General features: G+C 38.0%; 1 protein-coding gene across 2 annotated transcripts; it reads left to right on the forward strand.

The window, feature by feature from the left end:
* Positions 1-11: 11 nt before the first annotated feature.
* On the forward strand, positions 12-20,374 carry LOC117306822 (transketolase-like protein 2). 2 transcript variants are annotated; one of them, XM_033791355.1, is made up of 11 exons: positions 12-270; positions 6,996-7,113; positions 11,124-11,237; positions 12,233-12,330; positions 13,359-13,550; positions 14,147-14,277; positions 14,840-15,036; positions 15,874-16,195; positions 16,565-16,779; positions 17,136-17,352; positions 18,507-20,374. In XM_033791355.1, the coding sequence occupies exons 1-11, from the start codon at positions 152-154 to the stop codon at positions 18,674-18,676; spliced, it is 1,893 nt and encodes a 630-aa protein (XP_033647246.1). In that variant the 5' UTR covers positions 12-151; the 3' UTR covers positions 18,677-20,374. The 2 variants fall into 2 exon arrangements, with proteins under 2 accessions (XP_033647246.1, XP_033647247.1); XM_033791356.1 differs by lacking the exon at positions 12-270 and adding an exon at positions 4,238-4,461.
* Positions 20,375-20,981: the final 607 nt, after the last annotated feature.

A 20,981-nucleotide genomic window follows, 5' to 3' on the forward strand; every position in this document is an offset into this window, starting at 1 on the left:
CTGGTGACCCCTACCCCTCTAGACAACGTGCGCGCACAACATCAGCGTGGTTTTTGTGTGCACATGAACAAGCTCTAAGCTGCATAGCCCGATTCACGGACGGTACAAAGCTTCAGAAATCCCCCAAAGAATTTAACAGAATAGGACAATAATGGACGGAATGGGGGAAGGATACCATCGGCCGGACAGCAAGACAGTCCAGGAATTGTGTGACATTGCCAACAAGCTCCGTATTCATAGTATTCATTCAACCAGCTCGGCGAATTCTGGGTTAGTAAAGTTTCGTTGTTTAATCTGTCTCATATAATAAATGCGCAGCACAGCATGGTTTTGTCGCTGTATTGTATATTGTGTGAATGTGAATGCCAAGGCAGGCATAGTCTGGTCTCACAAAGCACGTGTGAATTTACATCTTGCAGTAAACAGTACACAAAATAACTGTTAACCGTTTATGTGCAGGGCTGGACCAAATTTAACAAACAAGGGTAAACAGATTAGACTTGAGAACCACAAAGTGACATGACTGACTGACTGTTCACTCTCCAGTGGTCGACTGTCGTCTGTAGTGTAGGGCCCTGGCCTTCCCTTGGGTCTTCTTTCAATACCTACCTTGCCAATCCACATTCGCTTACCCTATTTTTATTATAGACTATTTTTATATAAAGACTAAATAGACACTGTCCTGAACTATATTTAGGTAGGCCAATTATTAACATTATTTTCTATATTCTGTGATCATGACCCCATGAATATAATATGAATAGTGTGGCCAAAGTTCAACCCATTATGATCTTCTGTTTTAAGTTTAATATAATAAGCCACACAAGTTCTCTCAATTCCACCTCGATTTTGCACAAAAGTCAGAACTTGAAAGACATTTGAAATTAAAAAAAGAAGAAAAAAACAAAAAAAGGATCACTGTTTAGCCGTTAATAATACCTTTTTTTCCTTCCAAACTCAGTGCATTTGGACCATTGTGTAAAATCTACCAGGCTATTTGCTACTCCTAAAACTATGCGGTTTCGTTCCGTTATCGTCTCCGCGAACCTCATGGGTTGACATGTCTCACAACACAAACAAGGGGGAGGGGGGGTTTGAGCATTTCGATTTCAGGTCAAATCTCTCTTTTATTTAAATTAAATTTCGCCAAAATTAGGCTCTACGCGTTCTTTGAACTCTCATTGACCTTGAAGTTGGTCCAGAAAATCCACTCCGCAATCTCGAAGATTGTTAAAAATTAATTTCTTCCCGTAATTCAGTCCCCATCTATTCGGTATTACCACTATACTACGAATGCTGATTGTCCCCGAACTGCCGAACGCATCACGAAGTCACGACACGTGACGATCGTGTGCATATTATTTTTTTTCCAAGATTCCAATTTCATAGAGCTGCTAAGCACAAAAATTTGCTTCCAAGCATGAAATTTCTTCCGTGATAAAAACAGGATTACCAACCAAACTTCCACGTGATTTTCAGAATAAGCAAACAACAGCTGAATACCAGTAACAAGCAATTATGCAACCAATGAAAATTTGGTTGGTAATTCTGTTTTTATCAAGGAAGAAATGTCATGCTAAGCAAATTTTTGTGCTTAGCAGCTCTATGAAATTGGGCCCTGGACGAACGTGGAAAATTATCTGCACACGTTCGTCCTGGAAAGAAAAAATATCCGATCTGTGCTTTGTGTACAAAACATGTCCACGCGGTCGGAAACCATTTAGATCTAGAGTGTACACATACTGGTACCCTGTGCGAGCTGCTTCGTGGTTCCCAGACGCGTGGACATATGTTTTGTACACAAAGCACGAATCAGGTATTTTTTCTTTCCAGGACAAACGTGTGCAGATAATTTTCCACGTTCGGCCTTGGAAAAAAATAATATGCGCACGATTGTCCAAGTTCGGGGTCAATCCGCATTGGTAGTGTAGTATTGTAGTGGTAAAACGGAATAGATGGGGACTGATTTACGGTAAGAATTTAATTTTTAACAATTTTTAAGATTGCGGAGTGGATTTTCTTGACCAACTCCGAGGTCAGTGAGAGTTCAAAGAACACGGAGAGCCTAATTTTGGCGAAATTCCTCTTGAAAATAACAAGTGCATTTAGGGCAGAGGATGGGGAGGTTGCTTATTCAGTTTGGTGGCACATCCTTTCAATGCCTAAAAAAACTTTCAAAAGAGATAATTTTACTGAAGTTGTCTAGTTTTCTGAAAAATTATATAAAAACTTGGCCCAAGCCTTCCCCTTGGGTTTTCCACTATGAGTGTTATGTAGTGCTTTAGACGCAAAGTAAAACAGCTGGGAATGTTAAAAAAACTATTCTAAAGATTATGACTATTTAAATGTTGTTGAGGTATGGTCATAAAAAAAAATTGTGTTAGATCTGCACCTTTTTACTTTCAAATTTTATCCTTGAAAGTAAGCTTGGGCGATATCAGGATATTATCGAATATCGCGATATTAATTTGGAAACGATTTCGATATTGGTTCGATTTGGTTTTAATCGAAATACCGATATATCGCGATATCGATTAAATATCGCAATATCACGATATATTTGCTAGCTGAGACATCTTGCACCCCATAGGTTTGGAGTAAAACCAGAAGAATAGGTCATTAGAACACCTCTCTTATGCTTTGACTGTCTCTTCTACAACTTGCACTTGGAGTTTGAAGACTGATGATGTCAAATTTAATTAATCGCGATTATATCGAATATCGCGATATATTGTCGGCGATATATCGTGAATAGAATAAATCAAGCTTACTTGAAAGTGAAAATGACCGAAGTTAAAACTGTTAGGATTTGTATGCAAATTGAGTCATACATCTACTTCTAAATCTAAAGCAGTGTGTAATATATATTGCTCTATAAAATGAAAGTATTTTGAGGAAGAGAACTTCCAGATTTTGAGGATCAAAGTTTTCTATTGTTGGTAAAAATCCTAACGTTTTCTCGACGAGTCTACCTGTTTGAAAGTTTCTCTGATTTTCCTTGAATCTTAAATAACAAAATTTACTATCATCATTGGACTTTACGATATCAAATTCGTAATCTCGTTTTAAAAACTTCCATTTTTATAGCTACATTTGCGAAAACAAAAACTCTATCGTTGAAGTGCGAGAAGGGCAGTCAATTGTATAATAGACCTATTTCCAGAAACAGATTTTCATAGTTTAAACTGGCCTATGAATGAGTTGGACAATCATCTGATGAGTTTCGGCCAACTCTGAGTACCCTTTAAAAGTTTGAACTCAAACCCCCCCCCCCCAAACTTCCTGCCACATTTTTTTACAAACAACTGCGATGATTTTAAAATTTATGGACAGTTTGTCAGTAGGGTAATCTATATGAAATTAATGGAGCTGGGTGAGAAAGCAACAATTTTGTATGCTAGCCTGCCAAATAATGGGATGATAGTAAATTTAATTGGTATTAATATACACATAATGAATGTTTATGAGTGCAATGGTGCAAATATGTTCATGAGTTGAAAGATGGAATGTTCTATTCAACGAGGCGGAGCCGAGTTGAATGGAACATTCCAGCTTTCAACGAATGAACATATTCGCACCATTGCACGAATGAAAAACATTCATTATTTGTTTTATATAACATCCAAGTAGATCTTTGTCATTTTGATTGAAAGATACAACTTTCAAAACAAACAATTTCAACTGTAGAAGCCGAATGCTAGTAATTTTACTATGCCTTCTTGCAGTAACACCTGCTGCGTTACCAAAGACACGCGCACGCAGTGATGTTTTTACTCAGCTTTTTCGTTCCATCCGAAAAGTACCATTGCACGCTGCCAGCGTGCAATGGTACTTTTCGGATGGAACGAAAAAGCACGGTGAGTGACTCAGCGTGCAATGGTACTTTTATTTGCTATCACGTGACGGACAATCCTCCAATCAAATGGCAAGGATCTGCTTGGGTGTTATATAATGTGTACTAATTTCTGAAGTGTTGTCTGTTCTGGCTCTGTAGTTTGACCATGGTTTGAGCATAGAGTAAAGGACCATGCTCTATAGTTTGAGCCACACTTGAATGCCCTTCCATCCAATCCCTGGGCATCCAATAAGTGTTGTTGATAGCTAAAGGTTAAGGAACCATTTCCTCATTCAAATGAGCACTGGTTATATGCATCAGCGCTTTCTATAGGAAGCCAATCAGGGATGCAGGAAATACCTACAGTGCATTGATGAGCCCTTGGCCATATGTACACTATGCACACACTATGGGTTTATTCAGTGATTGAAACTTGTCGGGTGAGAACCTGCTGCATTGTGAGGGTAGGCGTTTCCTGGTAGAGGTGTGTTCTTTTTTTCTCTCTTGGGTAATTGTGGATCGTGTTTCTTCAAGATGGCTGATGCTGCTCAAATTCAGGAACTGAAAGATATTGCTAATAAGCTTAGGATTGATAGCATCAATGCTACAAACGCTGGTGGATCAGGGTAAGATAAGACACTGCCAAAATGTACACTGTTATTCCTTCAAAGGCAAGCAACATACTACTTAAAAATAAAAGATTTTGAGATGAGGGAAAATGAACTGGGGTTTATCTGCATTCTTTTCACTTACTAGAGTATACTATCTCTTCCAATGCATTGTGCAACTTATTAAGGAAGCAAGGTTTTTATGTAAGTGGTTTGTAATTTTTGGATCATGTCTACACCAAGAAATAAGGAAGTGAAGCTTGTATGTAATTAATTATTAATGACTTACTTTATGACACTCTTTGCTATTGACTACGATAATTGTGGATTTTCAAAGAATGGGTTGGAGCAAGATATCATGGAACTTTGCTTATTTCCAAACACTTTTTTTTACGAAGGAAATTATTTATTCACACCTATTCCCAAACACTTGCCTTGATGCCTTTGTGACAAGGATAAACAGAAATTACATCAGAAACTGACATGAGAGTTGAACAAATTCTTAGGGAAAGCAAGATAACATTTTATGTTTTAAATGCTCATTTACTATACACTGTACAAATAAGGAATTTTCTTTTCAATAATAAAATGTATGAATTTTGCAGTTTTCACGTTAGTTACCTTTGCCTCAAGTCAAAATTGTTTTCTCGCTCCAAAAATAATTTACAATGACCAAGCATTTGTTTGCTCACCACACCGGATCAGGAAGGAAGTTTGTTCTGAATTCGTTAGAGTTTCAATGGTTTCTCTTTGTGTTCCTACATGTAGACAAAGACTGCCGAGTCATTTAAGCGAAGTGAACCATGAATTTTTCGTTATCAATTCAGTTTAACATTTTTACTGGTACCCGTATTTTGAGCTATAAAGCGCTGTGTAATTGTGCAGGTACATTTTATAAGCTTTTAAGCTCGGTTGGTCTACCACGTGTGTACTGCATGCACCTGTCGGCTTATGTCCTCATTTCCTTAATTTTTTAGATGTGCCATTGAAAATTGCTTCATAATCATTTTGAAGTCTTGCTTTGCCAGGCAAATCTCTTTTTGACAAACAGTGAAGTGTAAGCCCATGACTGTTACATACATATAAGGGGAGGGGAGCCAAAGCTGTTGTGAGTGTTGAAATTGCATCAGTTTGTGAAAAGAGAACCACACCCTTCGATGAGTTGTTATTATTGCAATATTGATTTATATTGTAGCTTCACACTTTGCTTTTCAATTACGACTCATACACAGTTGAGATCGATCTTCGTAGCACTTTGTGAAAACGGCCTAAGGAGATGTGTACGAACACAAAACTTCACCTGTAGTGGTGTGTCGGGTTTTAATTTACTCAGTCATGTCAGTATAAAATCTCATACTTAACTACAACAAGCCAGGAATTACACGGAGGTCATGGACTCTGTTGCCCCTGGTCTTGGCTGTGGTGCTTCAAAAGTTTTCAGACATAAAGATTTTCCAATGGAAGTTCCCTTTGTAAAATGATGTTCTTGCCCTGTCACAGTTTAATTTGTAGGCTTGGGAGTGTACAAGGATAGTACAAGCTACTAATATGAACTGTATTTTTATTTATGTGAGCTGTTCAAATTTTCCACAGAGCCCATCAGCCCTGAAAATGGCAGTGTGTATTTTTGATTAACCTAACATCCTGCATACAATTTGGTACTGAAGAAGGTGGTGGGTGGGATGGGAAGTAAAAATATTTACAGTGAATTATTGTTCACTAAATAGATAAAGAGTTCATCTTAACCAGGAAGCAGGAAGTATTTTGTATCAGAGAGGTGTTTTTATCTATCTATCTATCTCTCCAGTAATTATCACCTTGGTACCTTGTAAGTTGTAGTCTAATGCTGTGTTACTAGTAAATTTATGAAAGGGTTTTTAGTTAAGGGCACACGTTTCATCTGACAGATTAAAAAAAATAAAAAAATAAAAAAGTACAGAATTTCGCATGCACTTTTCAAAGTGTCATCTAGAACAGCAGGCACAATATTATAATAAAAGAATATGGAGCAAATATTTTGTATGCAAAACAGTTTAAAATTGGTCTTCAGTTTCAAAAAAAAAACACCACACACACAAACGCACACACAACACACTCACACAGATGGTTTAGAAGTGTTTGAAGTGCTTTTACGGCCAAACAAATTCTGTCAATATAGGTTTCTATTCAACATATTCAAGGACGACCCTGTCATAGCCAAAGAACACTCTGGATTAAAATGAGTTAAACTTTTTGCAACAATAGTTGCAGACTGATTCGCTGGAGTGTGTGTGTACTTTCAGTGTGTTTGACCCTCCGTAGTTTTTAGCTGCCGATGACGTCATTGTATCATTAACCATTATCATAGATTTTAAGCAGGTTTTGGCTCTGCTGAAAAAGCAGTAAGTTGCATTTTTGACTTGAATTATTTATGAGATGTTTTTTAACCTGTACGATGTCTATTTGGCCATAAAAAGGTAATACATGTAGGTAAAATATTGAAAGCTTCCTGTAGCCACTGTTTTAAAGCAATAAATAAATAAATGGCACTGTGATTTCTTGTGTAATTGCAGACATCCAACATCATGCTGCAGCGCTGCAGAGATCATGTCGGTGTTATTCTTCCACATAATGAAGTACAGAGTAGACGAACCAAAGGATCCCGCCAGCGATCGTTTCATCATGTCTAAGGTAAACAGATGAGCAAATCCCTGCAGTCAAGTCACTGGGATCAAGAGAGTGTGTAGTAAAAAAATTCCATTTTTATAGGGGGGAAAAACTGCTAAAGTTCACATGAAAATAGACTGATCCATTAAGCTCCGCCCCATTATATATTGACCAATCACAACGCAACGAAGGTCCGACAAATAAGGTCCGACAAATAAGGTCCGTCATAGGTTCACTTATCTTGGCGCGCGCGGCTCACACGTGCGTCGTGGGTGGAGCCTACTGGATCGGTCTATTAAAAGACAACCATGGTTTTATGTATGATGTGTACAGTACTTATTGTTCTAACTGTATAATTTCATTTAAAAAAAAAATAATAATAATAATAATAATGAATCAGTATTTATATAGCGCAATATGAATTGGCATTCCTCAAAGCGCTTAACAGCAAAATGAAAAGCATTATACAAGAAAACAAAACTTATAGGCCTAAATTCCCCAATTCCCCAACAACGTACATTTATTGGTGACCGAGCACTATCTTCCAATCTTTCTGCATGTGTTAAGTTGTTGTGTGCCCGTCATGTGTGAAATAGGAAAACAAATAATGATCTGAATGACTTTGCCTACAGCAACCTCTTATTTATTCCCAGGTCCCTTCAACTAAAGTCTGATTTCCCTGGGATCAGGAAGTTATAAACTAGATTGAGCTGCAAGACCTGTGGTTTATATGCATGCCCAGATGGTTCAACTTCAGTTTTTTTGTTAGCCGGTCATATTGATTTCACATTTACCAACAAAGTGTTTTTGCAAGAAAATAAAAGCAATGACAACTAAATTGGTTTTAGTAAAGCTAACAATGAGGCTATCAATGATTATTCAATTAAATTTTATGTCTTTCTCCATTTCATTTGGGTTCTTTTTAATGTAAAGAAATCCAGAAAGAGGCTTGATTTAATTGCCTAGGATCAATGATGAATTGTTTAAACGCATGTTGATGTTAGTCAAGCTATTCAAATTGTGCTATTCCCAGCTCATCCTACCCGGTTCTTATTAAAGGTTCGTTTGAAATTTATTAAGCAGACCGGGCAGGTCTCACGTGTACACGTATTCAAAGATTTTTGGGACCACTTTGGTCCTAGGACATTGCTTTAATGCGTGAAAGAAACGTAGGTAACACACTAACAGGTCCCAATGTTCGCATACCAGAACACGTTACAGAATCTTTATCAAGCTTTATCAACCACCATTTGGTTTGTCTGAAACTGAGCAAATATTAGATGTGAGCTTAGTTGATAAGTATTTGCATCGTATGACTGCATGAGCGTGGTGCAAATTTGTGTCTCTCACACTCAGTAAAGACAATTAGTTTGGTGCTGAGATATTATTTTTTCTTCACACTTACAAACCCACATGTATAAAAATTATGGTCAGTTCGTGATCAGAAATTAAATATTTGACAAGAATTCTAGAGGGAGTGATTAATTTTCCAGTGGTTGGAGTTTTATTGCTGTTCAAAATTGCACGTAGGCATGGGATTAATCATTACCATCGGGGATGGTTGGTTAGGGATGGGTATGCACAGACTCCCCTACCCATCACTTTGATCTGCCACTGCCAAATGAATTTTAAAAAACTTGCCCCACTACTTGTGTACAGTGTTTCATTCACATAGAGCTAGTAACACTCAGTACCATTTCCTGTTGTTCAATACATAGTACACTGTAAGCTATCCCTGTGCACACAAGTGTAGTGTATGAGTAGGTTTAGGGTGAGAGCAGGATTCGGTTGAAGTGTTCAGTGGATGACTACACTGTACAGATACTTCTTGTACACAGCAATACTGTATTGTGCACCATGACTTGACTAATTGTAAACTTACTTAAAATTCACTCAGCCGTAAAATGTCTTTTGTGCTTGCTTTTAATGCCAAAGTTTGCTTAAAGGATTCAGGCACTTTTTCAAAATGTCCACAGATTTACATTTAACTTACAGGGTTTGAAGATAATGATAGTGGAAAGCTTCCCTTCAAATGTTACTAACTGAGGTTATGTAGTTTTTGAGAAATGAGTAAAACATGTCACAAAATAATTTTCGACGGAAATTATTTTAGCATGTAAAATCCCATCAACCAGTTACGATATTATACCAAAACCATAGCATAACTGGTTGATACGCTTTTACATGCTAAAACTGAGACAAAAATTATTTGTATATATACTCATTTCTCAAAAACTACATCACCTCAGTAAGTAAAATTTCAAGGGAAGCTTTCTGCTATCATAATCTTCAAACTGTGTCAAAGATGCAGTTATGTGTGTACCAGGTACATCCCTGAGAAGTTGCCAAGTCCATCCCCTCAGAATATAAAACCAAACATTTTCTATGTTTTGCTTGTTTTTGTGTTTATTAATTGAAATGCTAATCATCGTCAATCACAGCTCAGAAGCTGAATTTTAAAGATGTAGCTACAATGTGGTTGATGCGTAGGTATGTTTTGGCAGATATCAATCCACAAACTAGTATCTCAAATAATAGGAGAGTTTCACACATTAGTTCAAATGGTCCAAGTGTGGTTAAAAGGGACCAATGTCATTGATTGGGCGAGTTGTTCTTTGAAAAGCATTTGAAACCATTTGTTATGAAATGCATGGTTAGATAAAAGTAAAGTAAAATATAATAATCAACACAAACATGCCTGTAAAATACTTGGTTTTCCTTCACGTCGCGAATTAAGACGGTCGGCCATTTTGTGGAGTCAAGTTTTTGACGCCATGAAATGGCCGACTGTGGCAGTTAGCAAAGTAAAAGGAAAACCAAGCATTTTCCAGGCATTTTGTGTGGTTCATTATATTTTACTTTTAAAACATCTTTCTAACCATATCGATTCATAACAAATGGTTTTAAAATGCTTTTCATGGATCAGCTCGACCGATCCAATGCAACGTGTCCCTTTAAGGGTCATAACGCTGCACAAGTACATGGATATGAAGCAATACTGATTAGTGCTGGGCGAATAGTGAAATTTTGATATTCGGATACCGCTGGCCAACTATTCGAAATTAACCGGCTATTCGGATAGTTTTTTTGCCGCTAGAGGGCGCTGTTCGTTTGTGAATGAGATCTTATGGGCGGATTGATATTAGTTTTAGACAGTGTCACCCGGTTCATTCATAAAAATAACCGGATCTAATTTAAAGATGGCGATTTGCTTTTTCTTTTGATCGTGATTGACTGTACGTGAAGGAAAACTTTCGTAATCTTTTAACAAATTACGTCAGAAATGTCATTGTTTTAAGTCTTCACGGAGGTGAGCATAGTTAAATTCTTAATTTATGCTGTTTTATGCTGTCTTAATAGAAGTTTCATGAGGATTCAGACAAAACATTCCTATCAGTTGTCGCCCGACGTCCGCGGATATTCAGATATTAAAAGAATATCCGGTTACTTGGTTGTAATTACAGAACTATCCGGTTTATAAATAGGTATTTGCGCCCTATGCGGATATCCGGTTAAGAAAAAAAAGGCATTTGCGGTTACGGATAGGAAAACCTATTCGCCATTAACCGGATATTCGAATACTTCGCCCAGGCCTAATACTGATGCATGTAGCAAGGTTTTGCAGATCTTCCCTTTGTCTGAATCTAGCAAAAGTAAAAGTGTGTCAAAAAAGCTCTAAGCTGGCCTTGAAAATTTGGGAGCAGTGGGACAGTGAGAATAATCATATTTTTAACATGTACATGCCTGATACTCTGGCTGATTAATAAAGGGCCCAATATTCTGTGCTTTGTTTCCTTTCATACCTGGGTCCACTGACTCCACTTTCATATAGCTGGTGAAGCACAAAAGTAGCTAAGCACAACTAAAAACATGCTTACCTAGATCAAGGTTACCTGCCAAAATACAATATCCTGTGTATCAGGTCAGAAAGGAAATCCCTTGTCAGTGTATTGACTGAAACCTCATGTACACCTTTACCACAAAATTTGTTTACAATTGATATTCATTTACTGTTTTTTTCTTCCCTGGTTTAGGGTCATGCAGCACCAATCCTTTACGCTGCCTGGGCCGAGGCAGGTCTCTTCCCAGTGACTGATCTCCTTACCCTCCGTAAGAATACATCCATCTTGGAGGGCCACCCCACCCCAGTAAGTGCCTTAACGGTCTTGTCCAGATAATATTTACTACATGCGGGTGGAATATGTTGTTTGCATGAAATATTCTATGCTTGTTTGTCAACTTCTACCTGCTAGAGCTTTATTTTATACATAATTATTATAATAACTCATAGCTACCATTTTACAGATAGTTAAAAGTAATTTCATTCATAGTTTGTATATTTTACCAGCCGTCGATTTCACAAAACCTTCCTAACTTGAGACTAATCTTAGGACTTAGGACGAGTCACAACCCTGCACTGTAGCATGCAGACCTTAAGATTAATCTTAAGTTAGGACGAGTTACTCGTCCTAACTCGAGATAAGACGAGTCCTAACTCTTTGTGAAATCGACGGCAGAAGCTTTAGAAAAGTGATGAAAAACAGGTATTGCATGATAACAAGAACTAGAAATTACTTCATTTCAAGACGCTGATGTGTAATAAGTACTTGTAGTATTCACAATGGGTATTCGATGTGGTCCAACCTTACAGGGCTCAAAAGGAGATTGTTTTGAAACTCAAGTCCAACGTGTTCATGAAAGAGGTCAAAGGCAGATTTTAGTTTGGAGATGCACTAATCGTTTATTGGATGAGTTTTTTTAATTGAAAGTTTTGAAAGAGTGAAATTTGAAACAATAAATGGGTCCTTGAATTACTCACAAGAATGTTTCATTAGTCAAATGGTCAAATTCAACTTTGTGTGCAATGGAAACCTTTAGGAATGAAGTAAAAACAAAAATGTACAGGCCCATATATTTGAAATGTGATTTCAGTGGGTGTTTTTGGATGTCAAGACTAGATGGGTACCAAACACAATTACATGCATTTCACACTGTTTTTACATGAGGTAACAGACTTGTAATATCTTTCCCACTTTCAAAAGGGCTCCATCTATCAGAAAATGGGCGCATCACAACCTGAATTTGACCTCCAGCCCCTCCTTACTTAGTGACTAATCTGTGTTAACCTGATTTCTTAAAACAGAGACTGAATTTCATAGATGTGGGTACTGGATCCCTTGGCCAAGGCCTGAGCATTTCCTGTGGTATGGCCTACAATGCCATGTACTTCGAGAAGGCTGAGTGAGTATAATCCCTTGGGGAGATGAAGGTTAAATCCTCCCCAGTTGTTCCATGTGACCTTTTGATGATTCATCAGGGTTCTCTGAAAACACAAGTTAGCGCATTCACAAGAAGAATGGAAGACATTTTGTGAGATTTTGGAACAAAAATAGCTAGCACAGAATCGTTTTCTTTCAAAGTTTTAAGATCCATTTGAAAACAATACTCCCCACTTGCCCACAGGTGGGTAACCTTAATCCTTCACTATCAGCTACTGTTATGTTACTTCACATCAGCCTGTTTGGACGGTCCTGTTTGGACTTGGGTGTGGTTGATATGACTGCCCTTTCAGAAGTTTTCCATAGTCTTAAAGAGTTTCCACTTGATGTGCCCTTGGCCTCACCCTCTCAAAGGAAATTGGAAGCCTGTATTTTATGGCCTACAGTCCTTACTCTGCAATCCTTCAACTTTGTTTGGGGAGGGTCACATGGTTGTTTATTGCCATTATAAACAAAAACTTTAAAACTAGTCTATACGCCCCCTCTCCGCCACACCCACTTTTCAATGTATTCTGAAGAAAACCCTTGACTTACCCACAATTAACATTGACTACTGAGAATGGCCCCTAAATTTATTTGTTTTAAAACCTTTGGATGTTAAAGGAACATTGGTTTTGCTAGCAAAAAAGTTGCTGGCAGTGTAAGCACTTTATGTAATTCACCATATACATAAACCGAGATCGATCGGCCATCTGGGTCACGAGAGAATATTGAAAAAACAATTACAAATTTTGCATTGCATCAATGCCAAAACAAAAAAGAATAAAACGCTCACTGAGCGATAAACTCCAAACGCGAAATTAGATTATTTATTTCTCATCATATATGAAATTTCAGACAGAAATTTCTACTATCATCATCATTAAACCGTGAAAGTTTTATGTAAATCTGTGATCTTCCAATTTTTGTTTCTTACCAATTCTGTAACGATCCTTTAATCTATTCTTTGTTTGAATGTAATTGTGACTATTATGAATTACCTTTTACCAGCTACCGAACCTTCTGCCTGATCGGAGACGGTGAAAGCTCAGAGGGTAGTGTGTGGGAGGCATGTGCCTTTGCAAGCTACTACAAACTAGACAATCTAGTTGCCATCTTTGATGTCAATCGACTTGGTCAGAGTCAAGAGGCTCCACTTCAACATGAACTGGAGGTCTACAGGCGTAGATTGGATGGATTTGGGTTAGTATTATTAAGTTACTGTATTAATCTGATGAAGTATTTGTTAATACCCTACAAAAATCTGATTTATTCAAATTGTACTGATATAATCTGTAAAACCTCTACAATATGTAGGTAAGTCCTCCTTGTAATAAATACATTTTTTAAAGTAAAGTAATAAGCCACAAGGGAAACTGACTGGGTGAATATCTAATAAATTTTGGGTCAAACAAAAACACAATGAATAGAACAGGATTTGAACCTGCGACCTCCGCATTCACATGCCGACTCTACTCTACTTCACTCTACCAACTGAGCTAATTTAGTTTAGCCCTATTTTGGCGGTCTCCCTCTTTCATTTAATGTTTTGGGGGTGCCAGTCAGAAACCATTAAGAGTATCAAGTGATGAACGTCACAAGGAAAACTAACTGGTTACATTTTTATTTAATTTTGGGTTTTCTTTGTTCAACCATGTCTTGTAATAGCTTTGCCATTGTCTTAAGTTAGAAAGTGTGAGGACCTTGAGAAGGTTGTTCTCAATTAGTTTAGATTATCAAATACTTAGTAACACTATATATATAGCTAATACTAATCTTCTAATTTTTTGTGTTTGTAGATGGCATGTGTGTGTTCTTGAAGACGGTCACAGCGTTGAGGATTTATGCAAAGCATTCCATGAAGCTACTCAGGTCAAGGGCAAACCCACGGCCATTGTGGCCAAGACACTGAAAGGAAAGGGCATTCCAGGTATGTGCTTCACTCCATCAAGGGGTAAATGGGTACCTGTGAGGGCAGAGATGGTTCTTGTGAAGAAAAAGAGCATTATTGTTATGTTTAACACCCCCCACCCACCCACCTTCTTTTATTAAATATTGTATAAACAAATCAAAGCTATCCCCTTCTTGGGGTAATTGTGCTGGTTTCTTTTAATGATTTGGCTACGGGATTTCCGTGAACCTCCAGATTTTCTTGTTCCAGGCTTTAAAAAAAAAGATGCGTGGGGCTTACTGTCTTCACCAAGAACCCGAAACATGTTTGAGCCTCAGTCATTTAAAGCTTTTTGTTGTTGCTAGTTTGGCCAAAAAAAATTGACAGAAATTTCTTTCTGATTGCAGCAAGACTTATACTTGTAATAGACCCTTTTCCATTGATAATGCAGTCAGTTTATAGTGGTACTTTGTGTAATTTCAGTACATTAATAAAAAGGTAGCATTGTTCCATTTATTTTGTTGAATACACGCAGAGTAGATTTTGAAGCCAGAAAGTTTCACTAATGACAAGGTTTCTTGATTTTGAAACGTTTTTACAGGTATTGAGAATGAGCTGAACTGGCACGGGAAGCCCCTTGGAGTTAAAGCAGATGATGCAATTGCTGCCATCACCGCTCAGCTCAAGAATCCTGGCCCCCACTCATTGAAGCCATCGCCCCCATCCATGAAGCTACCTGTCTATGACATCTCCAACATCAAGCTGTCATCAAACCCAGACTATCCCATCGGCTCTAAGGTCAGTTTCAACACAAGATGTTTGTGTAGGGAATAGACCTTAAACATGCAGCCTCCAACGAATAACAATAATACATACTAATAATCATCTTGCCATTAGGAACCAGACTAGTTTGTTCTTCCAGCCTCGGTTTGGTAACATTGATATCAAAAGAGAAATTGAAGATTGCTGCATTGTGATGAAGGTCTATTGCCAAGAGCCTGGTTCATACTTCCTGCAGATGCAGATGCAAATGCGAAGTGAATTTTAACATCACAGCCCTGTGTTGCAGCAAATGTTTCGCAGGAGTTGAGCAGAGTTCGAAGGATGTGAATTATTTTTTACGAACTTGTGATGTTAAAATTTGTATCGCATGCACTTTCGCAGGAAGTGTGAACCAGGCTTTATGCTTCCTGAACCATGGTCCGCTTGGCAAATGTAAGTTATTCAAAAGTATCTTCGGATCAGTGTCAAATACTCCCCATAATAGTTTGTCGCTTCCCAGGGCTGAAAATAAAACATGGCAGACATAGTTAGTTATAGTTTCAAATTTAAATCTTAGCAAATGACGGTGTTGTTTTATTAAAAAACATGACCCACTTCGACCTTTTCTTTCAGTCCCAACAGCAAATTCAAATAATTCTTTTAGGGTTTACAATTATCTATCTAAATATTTATCTTTTGTTCCACCAGCCGAAAACCCCTCTGTGGTCCTTTTAATAAGCACTTAATATCTAGTTGTGTTAAGCTTCTGGATGGGTATCTGTTAAGTGTTGCTCATTTCAAACTTTACTTATCAATCATAATGCATTTTGAAGAATATTTTTTTTAACTGGATGTTGCTCCTTGTAATTGTAGATGGCTACTCGTGTGGCTTATGGAACTGGTCTGAAGAAGATTGGCGAGAACAGTAAGCACGTGATTGCCCTAGACGGTGACACCAAGAACTCAACCTATGCAGATACTTTCCGCAAGGCCTTCCCTGACCGCTTCATAGAGTGCTTCATTGCCGAGCAGAACATGGTGGGTGTTGCCATCGGCTGTGCCACTCGAAACAGGAATGTGGCCTTTGCCAGTGCCTTCGCTTGCTTCTTGAGTCGTGCATATGATCAAATCAGGATGGGAGCCATCTCTGAGACCAATGTCAACTTCTGTGGATCTCATGCTGGTATCTCTATCGGTGAGTTGGTATACAGGTTTGGATTGCTTTAGGTTATAATCATGGGGGAGGGGGGTGGGGAGGGGGGCAGAGGTGCAAACTTGCACTTGTGTGTTCATGGAAGCTGATCTGTGCTCAGTGTCATGGCTTAGCTCACTGTAAGCAAAGAATCAGCATTTACAGAAGCGGAGACTTTCTCACTCATGTTCAGGTGTGCAAATGGTTAACAAGGTGTTGAGTCGAGGCAACATGTAGCCAATCAATAATGGGTAAGTGTCTTCCTTAAGGACACAATTGTACTTTGACTCCGCTGATCAGGATTGAATTCAGTGCTCTATATGCTTGACCACTACACGCCTTTTATGTAACTGCCGATTTTGTTCCCTGTAGGTGAGGATGGTGCATCCCAGATGGCCCTAGAGGACATCGCTATGTTCCGCGCCATCCCAGGGTCTACGGTCTTCTACCCCAGTGATGCTGTCTCCTGTGAGAGGGCAGTAGAGTTAGCGGCCAACACTAAGGGAGTCTGTTTCATTCGTACCAGCCGCCCCGCTACTCCTGTGCTGTACAGCGGAACCGAGGAATTCGCTGTGGGAAAAGCCAAGGTATATTTCATAACCTTTCTTTCAGGTGTTGGTGAAACACGACACCATTAGCTTTACCAAAAAAAAAACCAGAAGAACGGATTTTGTCAGGCAGAAATGAGGCAGAGGGTATGTATACCTCTATGACATTATAACATGTTAAGTATTTCATCTCCTGATGAAATAAGTCATCAGTCCCACCACGAACCAACTTATAGGTAAAAAAAAAAAATTAAGCAAGTAAGTTTTTGTGCAAACTGTTGACAGAACAACTTATCGCACTAGACTGACAAGGTGCTTGTACCTTTTTCATTAGTATTTGTTGAGTACACCTACACTTGCATTGTTATATTAAAAACTTGTTGGATAATTTACAGGTGGTGCGCCAGAGTGCCACTGATAAGGTAACCCTCATTGGTGCTGGTATCACTATGGATGAGGCAGTCAAGGCATACGACGAGCTAGCAAAGGAAGGCATTAATGTCCGTGTGATTGATCCCTTCACCATCAAGCCTTTGGATAAGGCCACTATCCTGGCTGCGGCTAAGGCTACAGGGGGCAAGATAGTAACTGTGGAAGATCACTACCCACAAGGTATTTATTGCTTATAGACCCGTGGCATATGATGTCACGGGACACAAACAGTGAGGTCAATAGACCTTTTCGCAAATACCCATTGCGCAAGCGCAGCTGTTGATTGAGGTGCATTATGGGATAGCTATGGTTCAAATTTGATCCCTAGCTATCCCAGAATGGACCTAATTCCACGCCAAACGCCGAACCTGAGTATTTGCGATAAGGTGATAAGGTCAATGGAGACCTATCATTTGCTGAAAGTTGTTCACAATGCATGCACATGGTCATGGGACACAGTTTGGACACTTAGTTTTTAGATTTTCAGGCCAATTTTGAATGACTTTTTTTCCGAAACCCTGACTTAAACTTTGTTGTAGGGCTATGCAGCATAGCTTTTTTGCAAGTTTTCATGTAGTTCTAGTAACCTGTGTGCATGACATGCGCATGTCAGTACTCCAAAAGGACAAACAATGACATCGTTGGAGAAGGGTCCATAATGGAGTTGACATTGGATTGTCAAACTAACAGTTATTTGCATTAAAGGTAGTGTCCACTATTGGTAATTACTCAAAATAAGTATTAGCATAAAACCTTACTTGGTAGTGAGTAATGGGGAGCTGTTGATAGTATAAAACACTGTGAGAAACGGCTCCCTCTGAAATAACGTAGTTTTTGAGAAAGAAGTATTTTTCCACAAATTTGATTTCAAGACCTCGGATTTAGAATTTGAAGTCTCGAAATCAAGCAACTGAAAGCACACAATTTTTCTGGGGCAAGGGTGTTTTTTTCTTTCATAGTTATCTCGCAACTTCAACAACCAATTAACTCAAATTTTCACAGGTTTGTTATTTTTTGCAAATGTTGAGATACACTAAGTTAAAAGACTGGTCTTTTACAATTACCAATAGTGTCCAGTGTCTTTAAGTTTAAAAATATTGGTATTAAGTTTCAAATTTTTCAGGTTTTTGGTAAAGAATTGCATCTAAGATGGCCCAAAGTTTTATTTGCTTCCACTCAAAACTCATTTGTTCCATAATGGTTTTTCTGATCAAATTGTTGTTTGTTTAAAGCGCCATGGGCGTAGTGCTTGATGGGTACCAGCGCTTTACAAGTGTTCATTATTATTAAAACTTGACCCAACTAATTAAAAAAAATGTATCAACCCTCTTCAGGTGGTATTGGTGAGGCAGTTGCTGGGGCCCTTGCTGACAACGCAGGCATCACCATCAAGCAACTTGCTGTACGAGAGGTTCCTCGCAGTGGAACTAAAGACTTCCTCCTGGACCGCTTTGGCATCAGCGCTAAACAGATCAAGGAGGCAGTCAAGGAAGTGCTTGCTTAAGTTGTGTTGGTCAATCGCAGTACACAGACTTCCCGAAGATTGAAATCAGTCAAAAGTTAATTCCCATCTTCCCAAAGATGTTCTCTTTCTTAGAGACAGAGCTTCAAACTTTCCCTGATTGTGCAGAATGTTCCCTGAAAATAAACCAGTCTTTCCATGTTCTATGAACAAATTAAAAATTCTTCCTGGCTGTGGAAATGTTTCACTATTATGTTGAATGTAATCCTAAATGTCTTCATTGTTGTAAAAAATTGCAAGATGCAATTTTTAGGAGCTCGGTAGAGCTTTATACGTCTAACTACAGTACTTACGTGCCCAGTGACTAGAAAACTAACCTACCCTATGTTTTGTGTACAAACCTACATAAAAGCATGACATTTGGAGCAATCATTTGCATGTCACGGCTGTCATTCTTTTCTGTGTTTAAACACCTATAGGTTGAACGTGCTTAATCTGCATATGTGCATACTGTTGTGAATGTAATGGAAACCGCATCACAAAAATTACACATGTCGCCACCCAGGAGGCATAAAATATATAGGTATGAAAAATCAAGAATTAGAGCTCTAGGCAATGTGCTTGTCCCAAATCAAATTACCCGTTTTAAAGTACTATCGGTTATTTTATATAGCTATGAACGTTGTACACCAGTAGGAAAAGTGTTAAAGTGAGAATCTGTGTTGATTTAAGTTTTCTTTCTGATGCTTTGAATATAAACTTTTAATTGGGTAGGTCTGAAAAAAAGAGTATCACCAAAACAGTTACTCTATTTTAGGATCTTATTTCACTTCTGTTGGATTTGTGGAAAAATAATTATTATTTTTGTACTTGACCTTGCAGCTTATAGATTAGATAGAAGACAAAGTAAAAAGTACTGACAGTTATAAACGAAGGAATATTTTGAATATTTTGAGAGAATTTAGCAATCAGTTGGTGCACTAAACGTAGTTTAGATATATTTTGTTAACGTGAATTGAGTTGGAGTGGTGAATAATGTCAGATGAGATATTTTTTTGGTAATGGAAGTTTTGTCTTTAAACATGTACTCTTCCTATAGATTTAGTTGGTTTAACTCATACAATAAAAAAAACAATTCAATTGAAAAGTTCACATTTAAGACAATGATTATGTATTACAAAATTATTTTGTACTATCTGGAAGACCTTACTGATGAGATACAGAAATAACAATTATTTGTTTTACACATAAATTTGTATAACTTTCTTTTCTTTTTTGTGGCAATTTTTTTGTTTTTAATTTTTTTTAATAACAATTGTTTTTACATTCAATATGCCATTCTTATAGGCAGCAGGCTGTGCTGTGTACAAATGGGCCATGTGCATGGGGGCCAGGTTTTGATGTGTGTACCGCATTGCCTCCAAATCAGTGCGCCATGATTGTTGGTTGCTGGTGTTGCTCGGACTGATTATAACCCAGAATCCTTTGCGCCCAGATTATGCGAATTGGGACATGGGCTATTGAGCTAGTTCGACTTTTTCCCTTGGCTTTAATGGAATCACTTGCAATGCTAGGCAAAGTCACTTTGTTTTGGATGTTTGGGACATTTTAATGATCTGCTTAGCAGATAAAGACATGGTTAAACATGGTGTCCACCGAAATGCTATGTACTTCCTCTCCACATTATGTACTTGACTTGCATATGTTGATTAAAATACTTTTTGGAAGAAAACTTGAAAACATTAAGAGTATAGTTTCTTATCAACTAGGAGGTTAAGGTGACACTCTCTCTAAACCTTCACCGCACAGCAGAGTTCCAAAAGACTTACACATGTAAACCCCAAGTTTGATGTTTTGTCATACAAATACATTCATCGCAGATAAACAAAAAACAGAAATCTAACCCTGAACAAAACTGACTAAAAAACCAATATGAAAAGAGTTTTTTTCCCCCAAATGTGATGTTTGTGAAGCGTTTAACTTTTTTTAATGATAACTATAATAATAATATTTAACTGAAATGCATCAAAAAAAGTGAATGAAATAAGTATTAAACACACTCTTCTTGTTATATGGACTAAGGGAAATCAGAAAAATTTACTGGGGCTGGCAGCATGATTTGAACCAACAAACTCCAGTGCCAGTTCTAGCTCAGTTAACCCAGAGGTCATTGGTTTTAATTCCGCATTTCAATGTATGTGTTTGTCCAAACATGCGACTGCAGTCCTCGTTATGTAGACTCCTTGCATTGATTGCTGAGGTCAAACAATAGACCTTTATCATGGTTTCAGCTATCTTGAATTTCTCCCCTTAAGATCAATGGTACCAAATCGAGGCTGGAAGATTA

Source organism: Asterias rubens, chromosome 2, assembly GCF_902459465.1.
Source record: "Asterias rubens chromosome 2, eAstRub1.3, whole genome shotgun sequence".
In the NCBI taxonomy this organism is placed as follows: domain Eukaryota; kingdom Metazoa; phylum Echinodermata; class Asteroidea; order Forcipulatida; family Asteriidae; genus Asterias; species Asterias rubens.

Bases quoted from the DNA above. Each gene is read 5' to 3' on its own strand.
- LOC117306822 (XM_033791355.1), top strand. From the start codon at position 152: ATGGACGGAATGGGGGAAGGATACCATCGGCCGGACAGCAAGACAGTC. The intron at 12,331-13,358 runs GTGAGTATAATC...ACCTTTTACCAG, and splicing joins ATGTACTTCGAGAAGGCTGA to CTACCGAACCTTCTGCCTGA. The intron at 16,196-16,564 runs GTGAGTTGGTAT...TGTTCCCTGTAG, and splicing joins TCATGCTGGTATCTCTATCG to GTGAGGATGGTGCATCCCAG.